The 22233-nt window shown below is 52.2% G+C and overlaps 1 protein-coding gene and 1 non-coding gene across 2 annotated transcripts in view; both read left to right on the forward strand.

The window, feature by feature from the left end:
• Window positions 1-22233, forward strand: part of NCAN (neurocan) — a 39691-nt gene that overhangs the window by 8083 nt on the left and 9375 nt on the right. Inside the window, exons 4-12 of the mRNA XM_025367312.1 lie at window positions 4058-4232; window positions 4343-4470; window positions 5011-5304; window positions 6555-7142; window positions 7350-8705; window positions 14423-14539; window positions 15614-15727; window positions 18764-18922; window positions 21227-21309. Coding sequence (XP_025223097.1) covers window positions 4058-4232; window positions 4343-4470; window positions 5011-5304; window positions 6555-7142; window positions 7350-8705; window positions 14423-14539; window positions 15614-15727; window positions 18764-18922; window positions 21227-21309 — 3014 coding nt within the window. The remainder of the gene's footprint in view (window positions 1-4057; window positions 4233-4342; window positions 4471-5010; window positions 5305-6554; window positions 7143-7349; window positions 8706-14422; window positions 14540-15613; window positions 15728-18763; window positions 18923-21226; window positions 21310-22233) is intronic.
• On the forward strand, window positions 13462-13569 carry LOC112613640. Its single transcript, XR_003116971.1, has one exon. It is a non-coding gene; the product is annotated as a U6 spliceosomal RNA (small nuclear RNA).

Raw genomic sequence — 22233 nt, forward strand, 5'->3', positions numbered from 1 at the left:
AAAAAAAAAAAAAAAAAAAAAAAGGAAAGAAAGAAATCACCCTCTGAACAGGGATTCCCCTTCAATTCTTCTGATAAAGTCATAAAGTCTTTATGGTGCCTGTAATCCCAGCACTTTGGGAGGCCGAGGCGCATGGATCCAGTTGAGGTCATGAGTTTGAGACCTGCCTGGCCAACATGGTGAAACCCCATCTTTAAAAAAAAAAAAAAAAAATTAGCCAGGCATGGTGATGCATGCCTGTGATCCCAGCTACTTGGGAGGCTGAGGCAGGAGAACTGCTTGAACCCAGGAGGCGGAGGTTGCAGTGAGCTGAGATGGAGCCACTGCACTCCAGCCTGGGCAACACAGTGAGACTGCCTCAAAAGAAAAAAAAAAAAAAATGAAGTCTTTATGGGTATGGGTACTATCTTGTCTTTAACACCTGTCTTTTTTAGCTATGAGGGAGAAGTCTCCAGCTCAGACTTCCGGGGGCCACATTATCTAGGCAGGATTTTTTTTGTTTCGTTTTGAGATGGAGTCTTGCTCTTGTTGCCCAGGCTGGAGTCCAGTGGTCGGATCTCAGCTCATTGCAAACTCCGCCTCCCGGGTTTTTATGCCATTCTCCTGCCTCAGCCTCCCGAGTAGCTGGGACGCCCACCACCTCGCCCGGCTAGTTTTTTGTATTTTTTAGTAGAGACGGGGTTTCACCGTGTTAGCCAGGATGGTCTCGAACTCCTGACCTCGTGATCCGCCCGTCTCAGCCTCCCAAAGTGCTGGGATTACAGGCTTGAGCCACCGCGCCCGGCCATAAACTTAAGTTTTTTTCTAAGTGAGGCAATTTTTTAAAAGTAAGTTAATTAAAAATGTATATTAAATATTAAGCAAGAACAGTTCTCAAATACCTATTTAACCAATTCCTTTATTAAATTCTTGTTGAGCTGCGTGTGGTAGTGCACACCTGTAATTTCAGCACTTTGGGAGGCTGAGGAGGAAGGCTCGCTTGAGCCCAGGAATTCAAGACCAGCCTGGGCAACATAGCAAGACCCTGTCTCTATTAAAAACAAAACAAAACAAAAAAACAGGGATGGGGGCCCAGTGGCTCATGCCTGTAATCCCAGCACTTTGGGAGACCAAGGCAGGAGGATCACTTAAGCTCAGGAGTTCGAGACCAGCCTGGGCAACATAGTGAGACCTTGTCCCTACAAAATTCCAAATTCCAAAACATTAGCCAGGCATGGTGGTATGTGCCTGTAGTCTTAGCTACTCAGGAGGCTGAGGTGGGAGGATTGCTTTAGTCCCGAGAGATCAAGGCTGCAGCGAGCCCTGATCATGCCACTGCACTCCAGTCTGGGAAACAGAGCAAGACCCTGTCTCAAAAATAATAATAATATGGCCGTGCGCAGTGGCTCAAGCCTGTAATCCCAGCATTTTGGGAAGTCGAGGTGGGCGGATCATGAAGTCAGGAGTTCAAGACCAGCCTGGCCAAGATGGTGAAACTCCTTCTCTACTGAAAATACAAAAATTAGCCAGGCATGGTGGCACATGCCTGTAACCCCAGCTACTCGGGAGGTGAGGCGGGAGAATCGCTTGAACCCAGGAGGTGGAGGTTGCAGTGAGCCGAGATCGTGCCATTGCACTCCAGTCTGGGCAACAAGAGTGAAACTCCGTCTTAAAAATAATAGTAATAATAATACAACTAAATAAGCCAGATGTGGTGGCTCATACCTCTAATCTCAGCATTTTGAAAGACTAAGGCAGGAGGATTGCTTGAGCCCAGGAGTTCAAGACCAGCCTGAGCAAGATGGTGAGACCCCATCTCCACAAAAAAAATTTTTTTTAATTAGCAGGGCATGGCTGAATCACGCCTATAATCCCAGCACTTTGGGAGGCTGAGGCGGGTGGATCACGAGGTCAGGAGATCAAGACCATCCTGGCTAACACAGTGAAACCCCATCTCTACTAAAAAATATAAAAAAATTAGCCCGGCGTGGTGGCGGGCGCCTGTAGTCCCAGCTACTCAGGGGGCTGAGGCAGGAGAATGGCGTGAACCTGGGAGACGGACTTTGCAGCGTGCTGAGATTGCGCCACTGCACTCCAGCCTGGGCGACAGAGCGAGACTCCATCTCAAAAAAAAAAAAAAAAAATTAGCAGGGCATGCTAGTGTGCACCTGTAGTCCCAGCTCATCAGGAGGCTGAGGTGGGAGGATCGCTTGAGCCTGGAAGGTTGGAGGCTGCAGTGAGCAAGATCACACCACTGCACTTCATTCAGCCTGGGTGACAGAGGGAGACCCTGACTCAAATAAATAAATAAATAGTCAAAAACTAAAAATATTAAAGAGCAGGGTTTGGCACACAGTAGATGCTCAATAAATGACTCAGTGAATGGATTGTTGCACAGCAAACATCCTGTGGACTCCTGCTGGGAAATCTGTTTCCCTTAACTTACATTGACCTTGGGCAAGTCCCTGATTCCTGTCTTGGGTCTTAACCTGCATACCCCCAAACTGTGAACTGGGGACACAGTGTCTCACCATATAGTTTATGGGGTCAACAAATCATCCCCTTTCAAAGGTCTTATTTCTGAAAATTGATAAAAGCTAACAACAACAACAACAACAAACTGATTGGGGGTGAGGCAAGTGAATTCCACATCTAGGTGACTTCAATTTCATTCATTCAGCCAAACTCTTTTTGTTGTTGTTTGAGACAGATTCTCACTCTTTCACCCAGGCTGGAGTTCAGTGATACGATCTTGGCTCACTGCAACCTCTGCCTCGTGGGTTCAAGTGATTCTCCTGCTTCAGCCTCTGGAGTAGCTGGGATTACAGGTGCACACAACCACACCTGGCTAATTTTTGTATTTTTAGTAGAGACAGGGTTTCACCATGTTGGCCAGGCTGGTCTCCAACTCCTAGCCTCAAGTGATCTGCCAGCCTCGGTCTTCCAAAGTGCTGGGATTACAGGCATGAGCTGCTGTGCCCGGACATTCAGCCAAACATTTATTGAGCACCTATTCTGTACTGGTCCAATGCTGAGGACACACGGGCTCTCAGTAGGATAAGACGGAACAAGGTGTTTCATTTCTTTGTCTTGTTCAGCCATTTCTTTCATCCCTAAATCAGAATTTGAATCACAGTGAGCCTGTTACTGGTGCTTCATATCCTGGCTTACATGTCACCTCCTCCAAGAAGCCTTCCAGGACCACATTTCCAGGCCAGGCAAGAACCACATTTGATCTTCCATTGCTGCCTACACTTCCCTATCAGCGCATGCACTTAACTCCTAAAAGGCAGAATCTCTCTGTCAGCCTTCTCCACACCTCCTGCCACCTCCAGGGCCTAACCCTGGGCATGAAGAGTGCTATCTTTGGAGTCAGATCTCTCTGAATTTGAATTCTGGTCCTGCTTCTTATTTGCTGCGTGGCCCTGGACCTGTCCCTCAACCTTTCTGACCCTTAGTTTCCTCCTCTGGAAGCAATCAGGTTTGTTGTAAGAGTTCAATAAGATAATGCTTACAAATGCTTTTCTTTTTAAAAATGTTTTATTTATTTATTTATTTGAGATGAAGTCTTGTTCTGTCTCCCAGGCTGGAGTGCAGTGGCTCAATCCCGGCTCACTGCAACGTCCGCCTCCTGGGTTCAAGCGATTCTCCTGCCTCAGCCTCCTGAGTAGCTGGGATTACAGACGTGTGCCACCACGCCCAGCTATTTTTTGTATTTTCAGTAGAGACAGGGTTTCACCATGTTAGCCAGGCTAGTCTCGAACTCCTGACCTGAAGTGATCCGCCCACCTTGGCCTCCCAAAGTGCTGGGATTACAGAAGTGAGCCACCACACCCGGCTGTAAATGCTTTTCACATTGTAAATATTTGCTAACTTGTAACCCTTTATGGCCATTGTTATCAGTTTCCTCATCTGTAAAATGGGGGCATATGGATCTTGCTCCCCACCCTCGACCCACACTGTATGTGGGTCTATTATTATCAGACAGGAGTGGGGAGTCATTCTGCAAGAGGTAGGTCTGTTCTTGAAGATTCCAGCATAAGTCGACTGCCCCCGCATCCTGGATGTTCCCCCACAGGTGTTGTGTTCCACTACCGGGCAGCCCAGGACCGCTATGCACTGACCTTCGCTGAGGCCCAGGAGGCCTGCCATCTCAGCTCAGCCATCATTGCAGCCCCTCGGCATCTACAGGCTGCCTTTGAGGATGGCTTTGACAACTGTGATGCTGGCTGGCTCTCTGACCGCACTGTTCGGTGAGGGGGATACACAGGGCAGGCAGATGAAGACTAGCCCATGGGGAAGGAGGTTCCTTGGGGGCTCCAGTAGTACACATCTGAAAGGGACCCTCCCCTTGTGTTGTCAGGTATCCTATCACCCAGTCCCGTCCTGGTTGCTATGGTGACCGTAGCAGCCTTCCAGGGGTTCGGAGCTATGGGAGGCGCAACCCACAGGAACTCTACGATGTGTATTGCTTTGCCCGGGAGCTAGGGGGTAAGTCTGGGACTGGCAGGACCCGGCCCCTCCGCCTCTCTTTGAGCCTCTATCGTTCTCCCCAATTCCCATCCTCCCGGGTCCTTATGCAAGTCTCCTGTCTTATACCTCTCTAAACCTGCAACCAAGACATGATCCCACCCATTTTCTGAGCTTTCCATGCTTCCCTGAGTCCCCCTCCCTCCCTTTGCCCCCTTCCTCTCTCTGATCCTCTTTCCCTCTCTGATCTCCTGTCCCCTGCCTGCCTCCCTGTCCCTACCCGCTTCCTCCTCTGTGAGCCCCCTTCACCGAGCCCCTCCCTGTCCTGAAGCCCGACTTGCCCATGTGCCTGAGTTACTCCATTTGTAAAAAGAGACTTAGCTCTGCATGAGAGGTAAGGACAACGATGGTCCCGGAGCTGGACGCAGAGCTGCGGTTGTCACCGTCTCTTTTAAACACCACCCTAACGTCCAGGTCGGGACTATTTGGAGTTGGACCCACTTCCTGGGCTCCAGGGGAGGGTTCCCCAGCCCCCCTGACCTCCACCTGCCCTTCCCGCAGGAGAGGTCTTCTACGTGGGCCCGGCCCGCCGCCTGACACTGGCTGGCGCGCGTGCACAGTGCCGCCGCCAGGGTGCCGCGCTGGCCTCGGTGGGACAGCTGCACCTGGCCTGGCATGAGGGCCTGGACCAGTGCGACCCGGGCTGGCTGGCTGACGGCAGCGTGCGCTACCCGATCCAGACGCCGCGCCGGCGCTGCGGGGGCCCAGCCCCGGGCGTGCGCACCGTCTACCGCTTCGCTAACCGGACTGGCTTTCCTTCGCCCGCCGCGCGCTTCGACGCCTACTGCTTCCGAGGTGCGTGCGTCCCCTGGTGGCCGCTCCCCCAGGGCTTTCACTTTGGCGAAAGCCACGCCCCTGAAAGCCTCGCCAAGCCAAGGCAGAGACACGTGGAAGCTCACTTTGTGATAAGCCACGTCCCTGGGTGAGAGCCAGGTCTCTGGGTGAGGGCCACGCCCCCGGGCGAAGGCCACACCCCTTACGACAAATCTTTCCCTAGGAGCCCGGTCGTGGGGAAAGAACAGGGCTCCAGAGGAGGCCACTCTGGTGGGGAATCATCTTTGCTGGGTGGGCTGTATCTCCTGAGGTCCGGAGGCCCCATAACCCTGAAAGACAAGCCCTTGGGTGGGGCATATTCTACCTAGAGACACGCCCATACACATACACACCCCCGTGGAAGAGATTATGCCTCAGTTGGCCACCTCTGGGCTCCACACCGGGGGTGGGAGCAGGGATGACACTTGCCCTTGTTGGGGGACAGTGGGGACAGCTTTGGAAGCTGCAAGCATCACCCCAAAGGAGTCAAGTCCTCTAAGTAAGCTGCCCCAATCTTGGCACGGGCATACCATGCCCACTGGGCGCCACTTGTACCAGGAGAGGATCCGTCATCAAAGTTGAGTTGAACCCCTCAACAGGCCGACCCAAGTTCATGAGAGTTGGACGCTGCCTGAGCTTTGCCCATGAGCCAAATTGTTTTGTTGTTTTTTTTTTTCCTTTTGAGATGGAGGCTCACTCTGTCACCCAGGCTGGAGTGCAGTGGTGCGATCTCGGCTCACTGCAACCTCTGGCTCACTGCAACCTCCGCCTCCCGTGTTCAAGCGATTCTCCTGCCTCCGCCTCCTGAGTAGCTGGGACAGGAATGCGCCACCACGCCAAACTAATTTTTGTATTTTTAGTAGAGACGGGGTTTCACCATGTTGGCCAGGCTGGTCTTGAACTCCTGACCTCAAGTTATCCACCCGCCTTGGCCTCCCAAAGTGCTGGGATTATGGACGTGAGCCACCGCGCCTGGCCCAAATTCTTATAGCCCTCACTGCAGCCAGTTGACTCTGACCCTGACAGTGGCTCAGGTGGTCCCCAGCCTCAAGAGTGGAGGTGAAAACTTTGCACTTCCCTCTCTCAGGCGGGGGAATTTCAGAAACCACTTAGGAGAGACAGAGGTGCACAGGAGGCTTGTGCTGCAGCATGCCAGAAAGTGGGTAGACTTCAAGCAGAACTTCCCAGGCCACCCCTGGGCCTAACACAACCTCTTCTGCTTTCTCCCACAGCTCATCACCCCACATCACAACATGGAGACCTAGAGACCCCATCCTCTGGGGATGAGGGGGAGATTCTGTCAGCAGAGGGGCCCCCAGTTAGAGAACTGGAGCCCACCCTGGAGGAGGAAGAGGTGGTCACCCCTGACTTCCAGGAGCCTCTGGTGTCCAGTGGGGAAGAAGAACCCCTGATCTTGGCGGAGAAGCAGGAATCTCAACAGACACTCAGCCCTACCCCTGGGGACCCCATGCTGGCCTCATGGCCCACTGGGGAAGTGTGGCTAAGCACAGTGGCCCCCAGCCCTAGTGACATGGGGGCAGGCACTACAGCAAGTTCACACACGGAGGTGGCCCCAACTGACCCTACGGCTAGGAGGAGGGGGCGCTTCAAAGGGTTGAATGGGCGCTACTTCCAGCAGCAGGAACCAGAGCCGGGGCTGCAGGAGGGGATGGAGGCCAGCGCCCAGCCCCCAACCTCAGAGGCCGTGGGGAACCAAGTGGAGCCTCCGCTGGCCATGGCAGTCACAGAGATGTTGGGCAGTGGCCACAGCCGGAGCCCCTGGGCTGATCTGACCAATGAGGTGGATATGCCTGGAGCTGGTGAGTTGCTCTGGGGGAGGCGGGACCTACCTGGGGATCTGGAGGTGAGGGTGGAGAAGTAGCCATGGCTACACTCAGGATGAGGGAGGAAGCTCTGAATCCCAGCTGGGTACTCTGGCCCCAGAAGCCCCCTCTCCATTGGGCCTGGAGTCCCACCAAAAGGGCTATAAAGAGATCATTATAATGACTGCCTTGATGTTGTTGCAGGTTCTGCTGGTGGCAAGAGCTCCCCAGAGCCCTGGCTGTGGCCCCCGACCATGGTCCCACCCAGCATCTCAGGCCACAGCAGGGCCCCTGTCCCGGAGTTAGAGAAAGCCGAGGGCCCCAGTGCCAGGCCAGCCACCCCAGACCTGTTTTGGTCCCCCTTGGAGGCCACTGTCTCAGCTCCCAGCCCTGCCCCCTGGGAGGCATCCCCCTTGGCCACCTCCCCAGATCTCCCTATGATGGCCATGCTGCGTGGTCCCAAACAGTGGATGCTACCACACCCCACCTCCGCCTCCACTGAGGCCAGTAAAGTTGAGGGACATGGTGAGGCCACGGCCACGGCTCCACCTTCCCCTGCTGCAGAGACCAAGGTGTATTCCCTGCCTCCCTTTTCAACCCCGACAGGACAGGGTGGAGAGGCCATGCCCACAACACCTGAGTCCCCCAGGGCAGACTTCAGAGAAATTGGGGAGACCAGCCTTGCTCAGGTCCACAAAGTTGAACACCCCAGCTCCAGCCCATGGCCTTCTGTAAACAGGAATGTGGCTGTAGGTTTTGTCCCCACTGAGACTGCCACGGAGCTAACGGGCCTCAGGGGCATCTCGGGGTCTGAGTCTGGGGTCTTCGACACAGCAGAAAGCCCCACTTCTGGCTTGCAGGCCACTGTAGATGAGGTACAGGACCCCTGGCCCTCAGTGTACAGCAAAGGGCCGGGTGCAAGCTCCCCATCTGCCCCCTCGGGAAGCCCTGGACTCTTCTTGGTACCCAAAGTCACCCCGAGTTTGGAGCCTTGGGTTGCTACAGATGAAGGACCCACTGTGAATCCCAAGGATTCCACAGTCACGCCAGCCCCCAGTGATGCTAGTGGAATTTGGGAACCTGGATCCCAGTCGTTTGAAGAAGCTGAAAGCACCACCTTGAGCCCTCAGGTGGCCCTGGATACAAGCGTTGTGACGTCCCTCACGACCGAGCAGGGGGACAAGGTTGGAGTTCCAGCCGTGTCTACACTGGCCTCCTCAAGCTCCCAACCCCACCCAGAGCCAGAGGATCAGGTGGAGACCCAGGGAACATCAGGAACTTTAGCACCTCCTCATCAGAGCAGCCCCCTGGGGAAACCGGCTGTTCCTCCTGGGACACCGACTGCAGCCAGCGTGGGCGAGTCTGCCTTAGTTTCCTCAGGGGAGCCTACGGTACCGTGGGACCCCTCCAGCACCCTGCTGCCTGTCACCCTGGGCATAGAGGACTTCAAACTGGAGGTCCTGGCAGGGAGTCCAGGCATAGAGAGCTTCTGGGAGGAGGTGGCAAGTGGAGAGGAGCCAGCCCTGTCAGGGACCCCTACGAATGAGGGTGCGGAGGAGGGTGAGTACAGAGTCCCAGGACTCTGAATGGTCAGGGCTTGGGGGGCAGGGGCTGGGGGAGCCCAGAGCAGAGAGGAATGGTTGTCCCTGAGGATCTGGAAGCTTTCTAGTGGGGCATGACGCTGGAGGTAGCAGCTTATCGGGTGGAGTTGAATTTCAGAAATGACGTTCCTGGCAGAGGAACGAGTACTGGCAAAGGCCAGGAGATGAAGTAGCACTTGAACAATTTTGGACACAGAGCATACATCCCAAGGAACAAAATTTGAGAGTGGTGAGTGGCCAGGTGCGGTGCCTCACACCTGTAATCCCAGCACTTTGGGAAGCCGAGATGGGCAGATCACTTGAGGTCAGGAGTTCAAGACCAGCCTGGCCAACATGGCGAAACTCTGTCTCTACTAAAAATATAAAAATTAGCCAGGTGTATTGGCACACACCTGTAACCCCAGTTACTGGGGAAGCTGAGGCATGAGAATCGCTTGAACCCGGGAGGCGGAGGTTGCGGTGAGCCCAGATCGCACCACTGCACTCCAGCCTGGGTGACAGAGTGAGACTCCATCTCAAACAGAATAAAGACAAAAACAAAATATGGGAGTGGCGAGGCATTGAGTAGAGTCTGATTTAGGGAATGAGTTCAGTTACAAGTCATGTCTACATCTGCTTTGTGCTGGACAGTGGTGTGACGCCCAGGGGCTGGCTTTCCAGGATTCCCCGAGTCTGGGGAAGACAGAGCAGGACACAGATGCCTCCCAGGCGAGGCCAGAGGGAGGAGGCGTGGCAGAGACGGTTTCCTGGACAAATGTGAATGGGAACTGGAATTCAGTGATTTGACTCATGGGGGGCCTCAAGCCACAGGGAAAGTGGGTGCTGGGAAGGCACACAAGGGGCGAGGATCACCCCCATTCTACAGATAGCAAACCAAGGCTCAGGGAGGTACAACTCCACTTGGCTAATCAGTGGTCAAACCTCAACTGGAGCCCAAGTCAGCCTGAGTCTTAACTACTCTGTGGCCAGCAGCGTCCAGAGAAATCAGCTGCCCTGTTCTCCCTGGGGCCAGGTCGGCCTCAGCTCAGTCTGCAAATTCCAGTCCTTCTTAGGTCCTGCCAGATGAAGCTGAGTTTTTTGGCCAAATGAAATTTAAAAACAAACAAATGAAAAAGTGGCTGCATGCAATGGCTCATGCCTGTCATCCTAGCCCTTTGGGAGGCTGAGGTGGGAGAATCACTTGAGCTCAAGAGTTTAAGACCAGGCTGGGCAACATAGCAAGACACCATCTCTACTAAAAATAAAAAGAAATTAGCCAAGCTGCAGTGAGCTATGATAGCTCCACCACGAGACCCTGCCTCAAATCAAACTAACAAAACAAAACAAGCAGTGAATTAATAAGTCTTTTTTTCTGAGTTGCACACTTTTTTGTTGTTGTTTGTTTTTTCAGACTGAGTCTCACTCTGTCATCCAGCCTGGAGTGCAGTGGTGTGATCTCGGCGCACTGCAACCTCCACCTCCCAGGTTCAAGTGATTCTCCTGCCTCAGCCTTCTGATTAGATGGTATTACAGGCTCCCACCACCATGCCTGGCTAATTTTTGTATTTTTAATAGAGACGGGCGGTTTCACCATGTTGGCCAGGCTGGTCTCAAACTCCTGACCTCAGGTGATCCACCCACCTCGGCCTCCCAAAGTGCTGGGATTACAAGCGTGAGCCATGGCACCCGGTCGAGTTGCGCACTTTTATTAACACCATTGGCGTTTAACTACCGCAACCCCCTGCCCCCGCCTTTTTTTTTGAAAGGGTCTCACTCTGTCACCTAGGCTTGAGTGCAATGGCAGGATCATGGCTCAGTGCAGCCTTGACCTCCCTAGGCTCAGGTGATCTTCCTGCCTCAGGCTCCCAAGTAGCTGGGACCAGGTGTGCACCACCAGGCCTGGCTAATTTTTGTATTTTTTGTAGAGACAGAGTTTTGCCATGTTGCCCAAGTTGGTGCCCCTTTTTTTGAAGGCAAAGTGTCATGATGATGGAAATAGCTGATGCAGGTTTCATCATCCAGCCTGTCACCTCTGGGCTGTGTTGGGGGGGGATCTATTTTATTTTGCTTTTTTTTCTTTTTCTTTTTTCCAGACAGGGTCTTGGTCTGTTGCTCAGGCTGGAGTGCAGTGGGGCAGCCATAGCTCACTACACCCAGGCTCACGTGATCCTCCCACATCAGCCTCCCCAGTAGCTTGGACTACAGGCATGCAACCACCACACCCAGCTCTGTGTGTGTGTGTGTGTGTGTGTGTGTGTGTGTGTGTGTGTGGTTGTGTGTGAAGAGATGGGGTCTCCCTATGTTATCCAGGCTGGTCTCAAACTCCCGGGCTCAAGCGATCCTCTCACCTTGGCCTCCCAAAGTGTTAGGATTACAGACGTGAGCCATAGCATCTGGCAGATCTTTTTTTCTTAGATGTCCCAGAGGCAGGCCGACCCAGGGGCAGGGCCGCTTGTATCCATAAAGGCTGACATTTATGGGTTACTGCCAGTGTGCTTGGCTTATTCAAAGCACTTTACTGGAGTTATCTTGGTTAATCCTTTTAATGTCCTTATGGGAAAAGCTCCAGTGTGATCCTCACTTTGCAGATAGGGAGACAGACACAGAGAGGTCAAGTACCTTGTGCAGCCATGCAACTAAGGGAGTGTCAAGCCTGGGGTTTGAATCCAGGTTGTCTGAACACAGGGCTTCTTTTGTTTTTTTTTGAGATAGTGTCCTGCTCTGTCTCCCAGGCTAGAGTACAGTAGTGATCTCAGGTCACTGCAACCTCCGCCTCCCAGGTTCCAGTGATTTTCATGCCTCAACCTCCTGAGTAGCTGGGATGCTGGGATTGTAGGCATGCATCACCATGCCTGTCTAATTTTTCTTTCTTTTTTTTTTTTTCCTTTGAAACGGAGTCTCGCTGTGTCACCCAGGCTGGAGTGCAGTGGCGCGATCTTGGCTCACTGCAAGCGCCGCTTCCCCGGTTCATGCCATTCTCCTGCCTCAGCTTCCTGAGTAGCTGGGACTACAGGCGCCCACCACCACGCCCAGCTGATTTTCTGTATTTTTATTTTTTGTTATTTTATTTATTTATTTATTTATTTGAGACAGAGTCTTGCTCTGTCACCCAGGCTGGAGTGCAGTGGTGAGATCTCGGCTCACTGCAAGCTCTGCCTCCCGGGTTCACGCCATTCTCCTGCCTCAGCCTCCCGAGTAGCTGGGACTACAGGTGCCCGCCACCGTGCCCGGCTAATTTTTTTTTTGGTGTTTTTAGTAGAGATGGAGTTTCACCGTGGTCTCGATCTCCTGATCTCGTGATCTGCCCACCTCCGCCTCCCAAAGTGCTGGGATTACAGGCGTGAGCAACCATGCCTGGCCCCCTGGCTAATTTTTGTACTTTTAGTAGAGATGGGGTTTCACCATGTTGACCAGATTGGTCTTGAGCTCCTGACTCAAGTGATCCGCCCGCCTCAGCCTCCTGAAGTGCTGGGATTACAGGCGAGAGCCACCGCACCTGGCTGGAAAACAGGGCTTCTGTCTCAGTCACTAGGTTGTGAAATGCTTAGTTCATTGGCATAAAAAAGTACATGAGGCTGGGCGTGATGGCTTATGCCTGTAATTCCAGCACTTTGGGAGGCTGAGGCGGGAGGATCACTTGAGCCCTCAGCAGGGCTCTGAGTTGGAGACCAGCCTCAGCAACATAGTGAGACCCCGTCTCTACAAAACAAATTTTAAAATTAGCATGGTGCATACCTGTGGTCCCAGCTACTCAGGGGTGCTGAGGTGGGAGAACCGCTTGACCCTGGGAGGTTGTGGCTGCAGTGAGCTATGATCATGCAACTGCACTCCAGCCTGGGGGACACAGCAAGACTCCGTCTCAAAAAAAAAATAGTAATAATCTTAGGGTGGTGGTGAGAGAAGAGAGGGGCTATGTGGGGATCAACCCTGGAAAGACGACCAGAAGGGAAGAAGTTCAATGCCCAAATAAATAGAGAAGGGGCAGTCAGAGAGGTGGGAGGGCGACCACACAGGAACACTAAGTAAACGGGGGTTGGAGCTGCACCTGGGCTGAGGCTGGGTCTGTCTTATACTTTTCTGGATCCTGGGGTCCACAATGAAGCCAGCGGCAGCAGGACGGAGATTGGCGGGCAGTGCTGGGGAGACCCAGGCGCCTACCCACCCGCCGCTTGCAGAAGAAATGCTAATGAAGCCAAAAATAAATGCAGTACCAGTGAGTGACTGAGTCACCGCCAGTCCGTGGGCAGGTGTCAGCAGCGCAGGGCACCTGGCGGGGCTCATGCGTCCCGCCGCCTGGCAGCCCTGTGCGTGTGCACACACGTGCAGGGCCATCGTCCAGCCACAGGCCCTGCCATCCACAAGCCCCTTTGCCATCCAGGGGTTACCCCAGGGACAGGCCTCAGCTACCTCAGGAGGGCCAGCTGCCACCTTCATTCCCTTAGCAAGCAATTACTGAGTGCCTGCTCTGTCCCGGACCCTGTGTTCAAACCAAATCCCCTGTCCTCTGAAAACTGATGTCCTAGAGCAACAGTCTAGAACTTTCCCAGGGATGGAAATGTTATCTATCGACGCTAACTTGAAAAGTGGCTAGGACAACTGAGGGATGACGTTTTTACTTTTATTTCACTTTAATTGATTTAAGCGTGAATATCTATATGTGGCTGCCATATGGAACACCAGTGCTCTAGGGAGAGATACAGACAAGAAACGATTGTTCTAATAAAAAAAGTAAAGTAGTGTTCGCTTCAGCAGCACATATGCTAAAATTAGAACAATACAGAGAAGATTAGCACAGCCCCTGTGCAAAAAATGAAGCATTTCATTCTTTTTTTTTTTTTTTTTTTTTTGTGATGGAGTCTCACTCCGTCACCCAGGCTGGAGTGCAGTGGCGCGATCTCAGCTCACTGCAACCTCCGCCTTCGGCGTTCAAAAGATTCTCCTGCCTCAGCCTCCCGAGTAGCTGGGATTACAGGCTCCTGCCAGCACGCCCAGCTAATTTTTTGTATTTTTGGTAGAGACGGGGTTTCACCATGTTGGCCAGGCTGGTCTCAAACTCCTGACCTCAGGTGATCCACCTGCCTTGGCCTCTCAAAGTACTGGGATTACAGGCGTGAGCCACGGTGCCTGGCCTCTTTTTTGTTTTTTAATTTAATTTTTTAAAAATTTAATTCCACTGTGCAGTGGAATGGTCAGATGCTGCCCTGAAAGGATCTGTGTTGGCTGGGGCAGGATGAGGATTTTTTTTTTTTTTTTTTCACTATGTCGCCCAGGCTAGAACCTATGTCCACTCCTGTGTCCCAGTTTGTGAGAAGCACAGTGATGAACAGGGTGTGCCCAAAGGAGGGGAAGGACACTTAAGTCAGGGAGGACACAGAAGCCTGTGTTCTGGGAGAAACATTCTACGAGGTCCTTCAGGCAGCCCTGGTCTCTGGGAGCCCCATTCCAGTTCAGGCTGAGGAAGGACTTTGCTGCAGGCAGGGAAGTCCACAGATGCTTTGGGGCAGTTTCTGGAAGGAGTAAACTCCTCATAACAGGGGGCATATGAGAGGGAGTTGGTGACCACTGGTTGGGGAAGTTATAAAGAGGACTCCATAGGGAGGGTTTGATTAGAGCAGTTTGGGGGCCTGGAGTCTTGATTCCAGGAAGGCAAAAGATCTGTGGTTTGACTCTTCCCCATACTACCCATCCATCCTGCAGCGCACTCAGATCCCTGTGAGAACAACCCTTGTCTTCATGGAGGGACATGTAATGCCAATGGCACCATGTATGGCTGTAGCTGTGATCAGGGCTTCGCCGGAGAGAACTGTGAGATTGGTGAGTACCCCAGACTCAGGATCTGAATCTGAATTTGTTTGACTCCAGAGCCTTGGGTTGTACTCCAGCAGCCATGCCCTCAGAATTCAGAGATCACAAAAAGCTGGTTTCAGATGCTCCATTCCCAAACCCCAGTCCTAACATCCAGCTAAATCAGCCCAGTTAGTGGATCCAGAATCAAACAGCTGAGCTTTCATCTCTGGTGTGCTGTCTCCCATTACTACCAGTCAGAGGCGGGAAGGGAAAGACAAAGGAATGATATGTCCGAGACTCCTCCCTGCAAAGGCCCTTTGGGGATCCTGCCCTTTCCTGGGTGGGTGGGAGGTATAAGCACTGCCACCAGAACTGTTGGGTGCTAGCTTCAAAGCCCAACACAAGAAATACTACCAATTATGAAATTACAACCACAAGTATAAGTGACATAATTTCTTGAGCTCTGTGCATCATCTTGACTTCACAACCTTCATAATCACAAGACTGATTACAGAATTATAACAATAAATATAAATGATATAATTTATTGAGCTCTTCTATTGCTTCCCTACACAATCACCCTTGAGTAGGAGCCCATTATTATTACCATTTTCAAAAAAATAAGCTGAGTTTCAAGGAGGGAAAGTGACTTGCCCAGTGCCATACGTGCCTCAAGCACTGTCTACACATGGACCGGTAGAAGAAGAACTCAATGAATATCTAGCTTTACCCACAAACAGCTTTGTGACTCTGTGCAAGTCTTTGCAAATGCGTAAAAGAGACTCCAACTTCAGCTTTCTATGAGCCTGTTTTTGAGAGTATAATCTTCACTTCTCTAGAGTCAGGGAGAATAGTCTGCACACCCTGGCTCTCAGCTGCCCCAATGGCATCTGCTCTCATTAATGCTAATTTATGTTAATTGTATGAGGTTCCACCCCCTTGCCTGCAGAGTCACTGGGCCATCTGTGCAGACTGCGACTGCTGCACTCAGGTCCAGGATGGATGGTAGGACTATGACCCCATCTTCTGCTTAGTTTCCAGTGGGGGCTCAGAGCCAAGGGGAAGCTGACCTCTGACTCAATCTCTTCTCCTCTCTGCCAGACATTGATGACTGCCTCTGCAGCCCCTGTGAGAATGGAGGCACCTGTATCGATGAGGTCAATGGCTTTGTCTGCCTTTGCCTCCCCAGCTATGGGGGCAGCCTTTGCGAGAAAGGTGAGTTTCTGTTGCAACCCCAGAAACAGTTCCAAGAGTGGGGTTGGGTGCCCAGCCACAGGCTTCCCCATATACTCCAGGTCCCTGCCTCCAGTTCCATGGCTGTGAGCCTGACACAAGATAAATTATTTTTTTAGACAAACAGTGCGTAACATAGAATTAACCATTTTATTTTATTTTATTATTTTTTTGAGATGGAATTTCACTCTGTCACCCAGGCTGGAGTGCAATGATGCCGTCTTGGCTCACTGCAACCCCCACTTCCCAGATTCAAGCAATTCTCCCTGCCTCAGCCTCCCAAGTAGCTGGGATTACAGACGCCCGCCACCATGCCTGGCTAATTTTTGTATTTTTTAGTAGAGACGGGGTTTTGCCATGTTGGCCAGTCTGGTCTTGAACTCCCGACCTCAGGTGATCCACCCACCTTGGCCTCCCAAAGTGCTGGAATTACAGGCATGTGCCCCTGTGCCTGCCCTATTTTATTTTATTTTATTTTATTTCATTTTATTTTATTTTACTTTATTTTTTTGAGATAGAGTCTCGCTCTGTCACCAGGCTGGAATGCAGTGGCGTGATCTCAGCTCACTGCAACCTCCGCCTCCCTGGTTCAAGTGATTCTCCTACCTCAGCCTCCCGAGTAGCTGGGATTACAGGCACAGGCCACCACACCTAGCTAAATTTATTTTATTTTTTGAGACAGGGTCTCACCCTGGCACCCCGGCTGGAGTACAGTGGTGCGATCTTGGCTCATTGTAGTTTTGACCTCCCAGGCTCAAGTGATCCTCCCACCTCAGCCTCCCCAGTAGGCTGGGACTACAGGCACATGCCACCATGCCTGGCTAATTTTTGTATATTTTGTAGAGACAAGGTTTCACCATGTTGCCCAGACTGGTCTTGAACTCCTGAGCTCAAGCAATCTGTCCACATCAGCCTCCCAATCTACTGGGATTACAGCCACTGAGCCTGGCCAAATCAACCATTTTAAAGTGTACATTTCAGTGGCATTCTGTACAATCACAATGTTGTATAGCCATCACCTCTCTCTAGTTCCAGAACTTTTTCAGCACCCCAGAAAGAAACTCTGTGCCCACTAGGCGGTCACTCCCTATTCCCATTCCCCAGACCCTGGCAACCGCTAATCTGCTTTCTGTCTCTGTGGATTTGCCTGTTCTAGACATTTCATATGAGTGGAATCTCAAAATATGTGTCTTTTGTGTCTGGCTTCTTTCACCTGGCATGTTTTCAAGGTTCATCTGTGTTGTAATATGAATCAGTGTTTCATTCCTTTTCATGGCTGAGTAGTATTCCATTGTATGGCTATATCACATTTTGTTTATCTATTCATGGTTTGATGGATGAGTGGAATTGCTGGGTCATATGGTAACTCTAGGTTTAATTTTTTTTTTTTTTTTTTAAAGATGGGGTTTTGCCATGTTGCCCAGGCTGCTCTCAAACTACTGGGTTCATGTGATCTTTCTGCCTCAGCCTCCCAAAGTGTTGGGATTACAAATATGAGCCACTGTGCTTGGTCTTTTTTTTTTTTTTGAAACAGTTTCTCGTGCTGTGTTCAGGCTGGAAAGTACAGTGGTACAGTCATAGCTCACTGTCATCTTGAACTCCCAGGCTCAAGCAGTCCTCTTGCTTCAGCCTACCCAGTAGCTGGAACTACAGGTTCGTGCCACCATGCCTGGCTAATTTTTATTTTTTAAATTTCTTTTTCTTTTTATTTTTTGAGAGAGTCTCACTCTGTCACCCAGGCTGGAGTGCAGTGGTGTGATCTCGGCTCACTACAACCTCCACCTCCCGGTTCAAGTGATTCTCATGCCTCAACCTCCCCAGTATCTGGGACTATAGGCACCCACCACCACACCTGACTCAATTTTTTTTTTTTTTTTTTAATTTTTAGTAGAGATGGGGTTAAGCTGGTCTTGAACTCCTGGCCTCAAGTGATCCACCAGCCTCGACCTCCCAAAATGCTGGGATTACAGGCCTAAGCCACCATCCTCAGCCTACTTTTCCTTTAAAAAAAAAATTATATGTAATCCCAGCACTTTGGGAGGCCAAGGCGGGCGGATCATGAGGTCAGGAGATCAAGACCATCCTGGGCAGCATGGAGAAGCCCTGTCTCTACTAAAATTACAAAAATTAGCCAGGCATGGTGACACGCGCCTGTAATCCCAGCTACTCAGGAGGCTGAGGCAGGAGAATTGCTTGAACCTGGGAGGTGGAGGCTGCAGTGAGCCAAGATCGAGACATTGCACTCCAGCCTGGGCGACAGAGTGAGACTCCATCTCAAAAATAGATATATATATATCTCCATCCTAGTGGGTGTGACGTATCTCATGGTGGTTTTGACATTGACAATGAGCATCTTTTCATGTGCTTGTTGGCCATTTGTATGTCTTCTGTGGAGAAATGTCTGAGCTCCCATGTCCATACAAAGGATGTGGCCCTGACATCACAGAAGGAGACTTCAGCATTGGAATGAGAGGGGGTGTCAGGGACTGATCTCCCACTTAAATCTCTTCCAGAAACAAAGACAAGACGTTAAGATTTGGCCAGTGTGGTAGCTCACGGCTGTAATCCCAACATTTTGGGAGGCTGAGGTGGGCAGATCACTTGAGGCCAGGAGTTTGAGATCAACCTGACCAACATGGTGAAACCCCATCTCTATTAAAAGTACAAAAATTAGCTGAGCACGATGGTACATGCCTGTAATCCCAGCTACTCCGGAGGCTGAGGTGGGAGGACTGCTTGAGTGTGGTAGGCGGAGGTAGCAGTGAGCCGAGATTGTGCCACTGCACTCCAGCCTGGGCAACAGAGTGAGACCCTGTCCAAAAAAAAAGAAGTCAATATGGGAGGTGAAAGGGTCGGGAGAGCAGAGCCTCAGGAGGAGGGGCCAGGCATGGGGAGAGGGGTGATCTCGCCCCGCAGTGACCTTGGATTGGGCCCTCTCTCTGGTGGGCTGGCTGTGCTCACGCTGGTAGGCCTTGGGCCAAGGCCAGCCCCCCCTCACGCTCCTATCCCATCTCCCAGACACCGAGGGCTGTGACCGCGGCTGGCACAAGTTCCAGGGCCACTGTTACCGCTATTTTGCCCACCGGAGGGCATGGGAAGATGCCGAGAGGGACTGCCGCCGCCGCTCCGGCCACCTGACCAGCGTCCACTCACCAGAGGAGCACAGCTTCATTAATAGTAGGGGCTCTGGGGGAGGGGGCCACCTGCCTGGAGGGTGGGCAGGGGTGGCACTTGTAGCCCTTTTGCCAGGGCATCCCTTCCCTGGTTTTCAAGACGTCACCTTTCCAAAGCTGTGTTGATTAATGCAAGCGCTGACTGCTTCTTAATGCATGAAATCTGTCAATTCACTTGTTAATTCATACATTCACTTCATTCATTCATTCATTCATTCACCAAATATTTACTGAGCACCTGCTGTGTGCCAGGCACCATTCCAGGAACACTGACACAGCATAGCAGTGATCAATGCTGACTTTGCTCTGTCCTCAGGGAGTGACCGTTTCTTGGGGAGGATATAGACAAACAAGTAAATATCTAAGTGAATAAGTCTATACTGTAATTCAACGGATCCTATGTGTGCTGATAACAAAACAGGGCCAGGAGATGGAGGGTGATGGGGGAAGTACCTGTGATGTGTTGGATGAAATAAGGAATGAGCCTTGCAAAGACCTAGGAGAGAGACAAGTGTTGCATTCATGTAATCTGGGACTTATTGATTTATTCATTATCCCTCTGCCTTTTGCTCATCCATCCATTTCTGTTTATTCTGTTTGCTGCCATCCTATCCCTCGTTGACTCCTTCGTTTCTTCCTTCCCTGGTTCGCTTGTTTCTTTTTCCTTGACATATCCCACCGGGCCACTCCCTCCTGAGTGACTGGCTCGCGCCTTCTCACCTGTCTGCCCATCCAGCGCCCACTGGTGTCTCCTGTCCCCTACTTCTCATTTCTGCAAAGATGTGACAGTGCCTGGGTTTATTCCTGCTTCTCCTGGCCACAAACCCTGGCATAGCCTGGGCCTAATTCCGGTTCTTCCCATGCCTCACCCCTCTAAAAGAGGGTAGCCAGAGTCCTTGCTTTCGGAGGGTGGGGTGAGGACGCACCTGCAGCCTACACTGAAGCTGGGAGAGGGGTTCATGCCTGCCCCCCGACCCTCCTCCTCCTTGCTCTCCCTCCTACCTCCCCATCTTCCCTACCACTTCTTCCCCTCCTCCTTCCACTCCTCTTCCTCCCTCCTCCTCCCATCCTTTCTCCTCCTCCCTCTTAGTCCTCCCCTTCTCCCTCCCCCTCCTCCTCCTTCCACTCATCTTCCACCTTCTTTCGCCTCTTCATCCTCCCTACCCTTCTCCCTCTCCTCCTCCCATTCCTCCTCCTCCTCTCTCCTCTCCTCCCCCTTCCCTCCCCTCCTCCTTCCACTCATCTTCTTCCTTCTTTCTCCTCCTCATCCTGCCTCCTCCTCCTCCCATTCGTCTCCTCCTCCCTTATGCTCCTCCCCAGGCCTCCTCCCTTCTACTCCTCCTCCTTCCCTTTCCTCCCCCTTCCCTTTTGTTCTTCCTCTTCCCTTCCACTCCTCCTCCTTTCTCCTCCCCATCCTCCCTTCCACTCCTCTCCCTCCTCCCTCCAACTCTTGCCCTCCTCCTTCCATTCAACTTTCTCCTCCTTTCTCCTTCCTTTCTTCCTCCCTCTTCTCTCCCTCCTCCCTCCCATTCCTCTGCCTCCTCTTTCCACTCATCTTCCTCCTCCTTTCTCTTCCCCATCCTTCCTCTCACTCCTCCCCCTCCCTCTTCCACTGATCTTTCTCCTCCTTTCTCTTCTCCCTCCTCCTTTCATTCCTCCCCTCCTCCCTCCTGCTCCTCCTCCTCCCTTCCATTCCCCCTCCCTCCTCCCCATCCTTCTTCCTACTCCTGCCCCTCCTCCCTTTCACTCCTCCTCCTTTCTCCTCTCCCTCCTCCTTTCCATTCCTCCTCCCTTCCATTCCTCCTCCCTCCTCCCCATCCTTCTTCCTACTCCTGCCCCTCCTCCCTTTCACTCCTCCTCCTTTCTCCTCTCCCTCCTCCCTCTCTTCTCTCTCCTTTTCCCTCCCCCCACTTCCCTTCTCCAGCTCTTACAGAGGCTGGGGGAGGGCACCCGTGTCCTCCTTAACGTCTGTAAACTTCACTTCTATCTCCTTTGCTCTCTACCTCAACCTCCAGCCCACCTCCAGGCTGAGGAAGGGACTGGGTCTTCCCCTCCCACACATACCTCACCCGGCCCCCCGCCCATAGAGAGGCTGAGGAAGGGGCTCTGGATCCTCCTCCATCCCTGTACCTGCCTCTTCCCCTTTGATTTCCACCTTCTAGATCTTTCCCCCCACCCAGCCCACCTCCAGGCTGGGGAAGGTGAGGAATTCTTTCCTCCCATACCCTACCCCATCTCACCTGCGCCTCCGCCCTGGGCTGGAAAAGGCATGGGTGAACACCCAGACCCACAACCCCCGACCCTGCAGGCTTTGGGCACGAAAACACGTGGATCGGCCTGAACGACAGGATCGTGGAGAGGGATTTCCAGTGGACGGACAACACCGGGCTGGTGAGTGGCGGGGGCTGCAGGCCTAGGCTGCTGAGCTGCATCAGGCCTGCCATCTGGCCTCAGTTTACCCTTTTGTGCAAAGTTATCGCAATTGGGTGTCAAAGGTCTCTAGTGGCTCTAAGATGCTGGAGTTGGCAAAGGAGCTTCAAGTAAAGGCCTTCTCCCCTGACTTCCCCAGCCCAGGTAAACAGACGGCGCCCACCCAGCTGCAGAGGTTACAAACCTGAGACTAGGGTCTGACGCCTCCCCTACTCACTCTGCCTGGTTCCCCAGCCATAGTCTCTCAAATATTCTCATTTCTAGGCTGGGCATGGAGGCTCACGCCTGTAATCCCAGCACTTTGGGAGGCCAAGGCGGGCAAATCACTTGAGACCAGCCTGGCCAACATGGTGAAACCCCGTCTCTAATAAAAATATAAAAATTAGCCGGGCGTGGCGGCGTATGCCTCTAATCCCAGCTACTCGGGAGGCTGAGGTGCGAGAATCGCTTGAACTTGTGGGGTGGAGGTTGCAGTGAGCCGAAAAAACGCCACTGCACTTCAGCCTAGGTGATGATAAAACGAGATTCTGTCTCAAAACAAAACAAAACAAAACAAAACAAAACAAATATATATATATATAGGCCGGGTGTGATGGCTCATGCCTGTACTCCCAGCACTTTGGGAGGCCAAGGCGGGCGAATCACGAGGTCAGGAGATTGAGACTATCCTGGTTAACATGGTGAAACCCCATCTCTACTAAAAAATACAAAAAAATAGCCAGGCGTGGTGGCAGGCGCCTGTAGTCCCAGCTGCTCAGGAGGCTGAGGCAGGAGAATGGCATGAACCCAGGAGGCGGAGCTTGCAGTGAGCCGAGATCGCGCCACTGCACTCCAGCCTGGGCGACAGAGCAAGACTCCATCTCAAAAAAAAAAAAAAAGGCCGGG

The sequence above is a fragment of the Theropithecus gelada genome, chromosome 19 (genome assembly GCF_003255815.1).
Source record: "Theropithecus gelada isolate Dixy chromosome 19, Tgel_1.0, whole genome shotgun sequence".
Classification (NCBI taxonomy): Eukaryota; Metazoa; Chordata; class Mammalia; order Primates; family Cercopithecidae; genus Theropithecus; species Theropithecus gelada.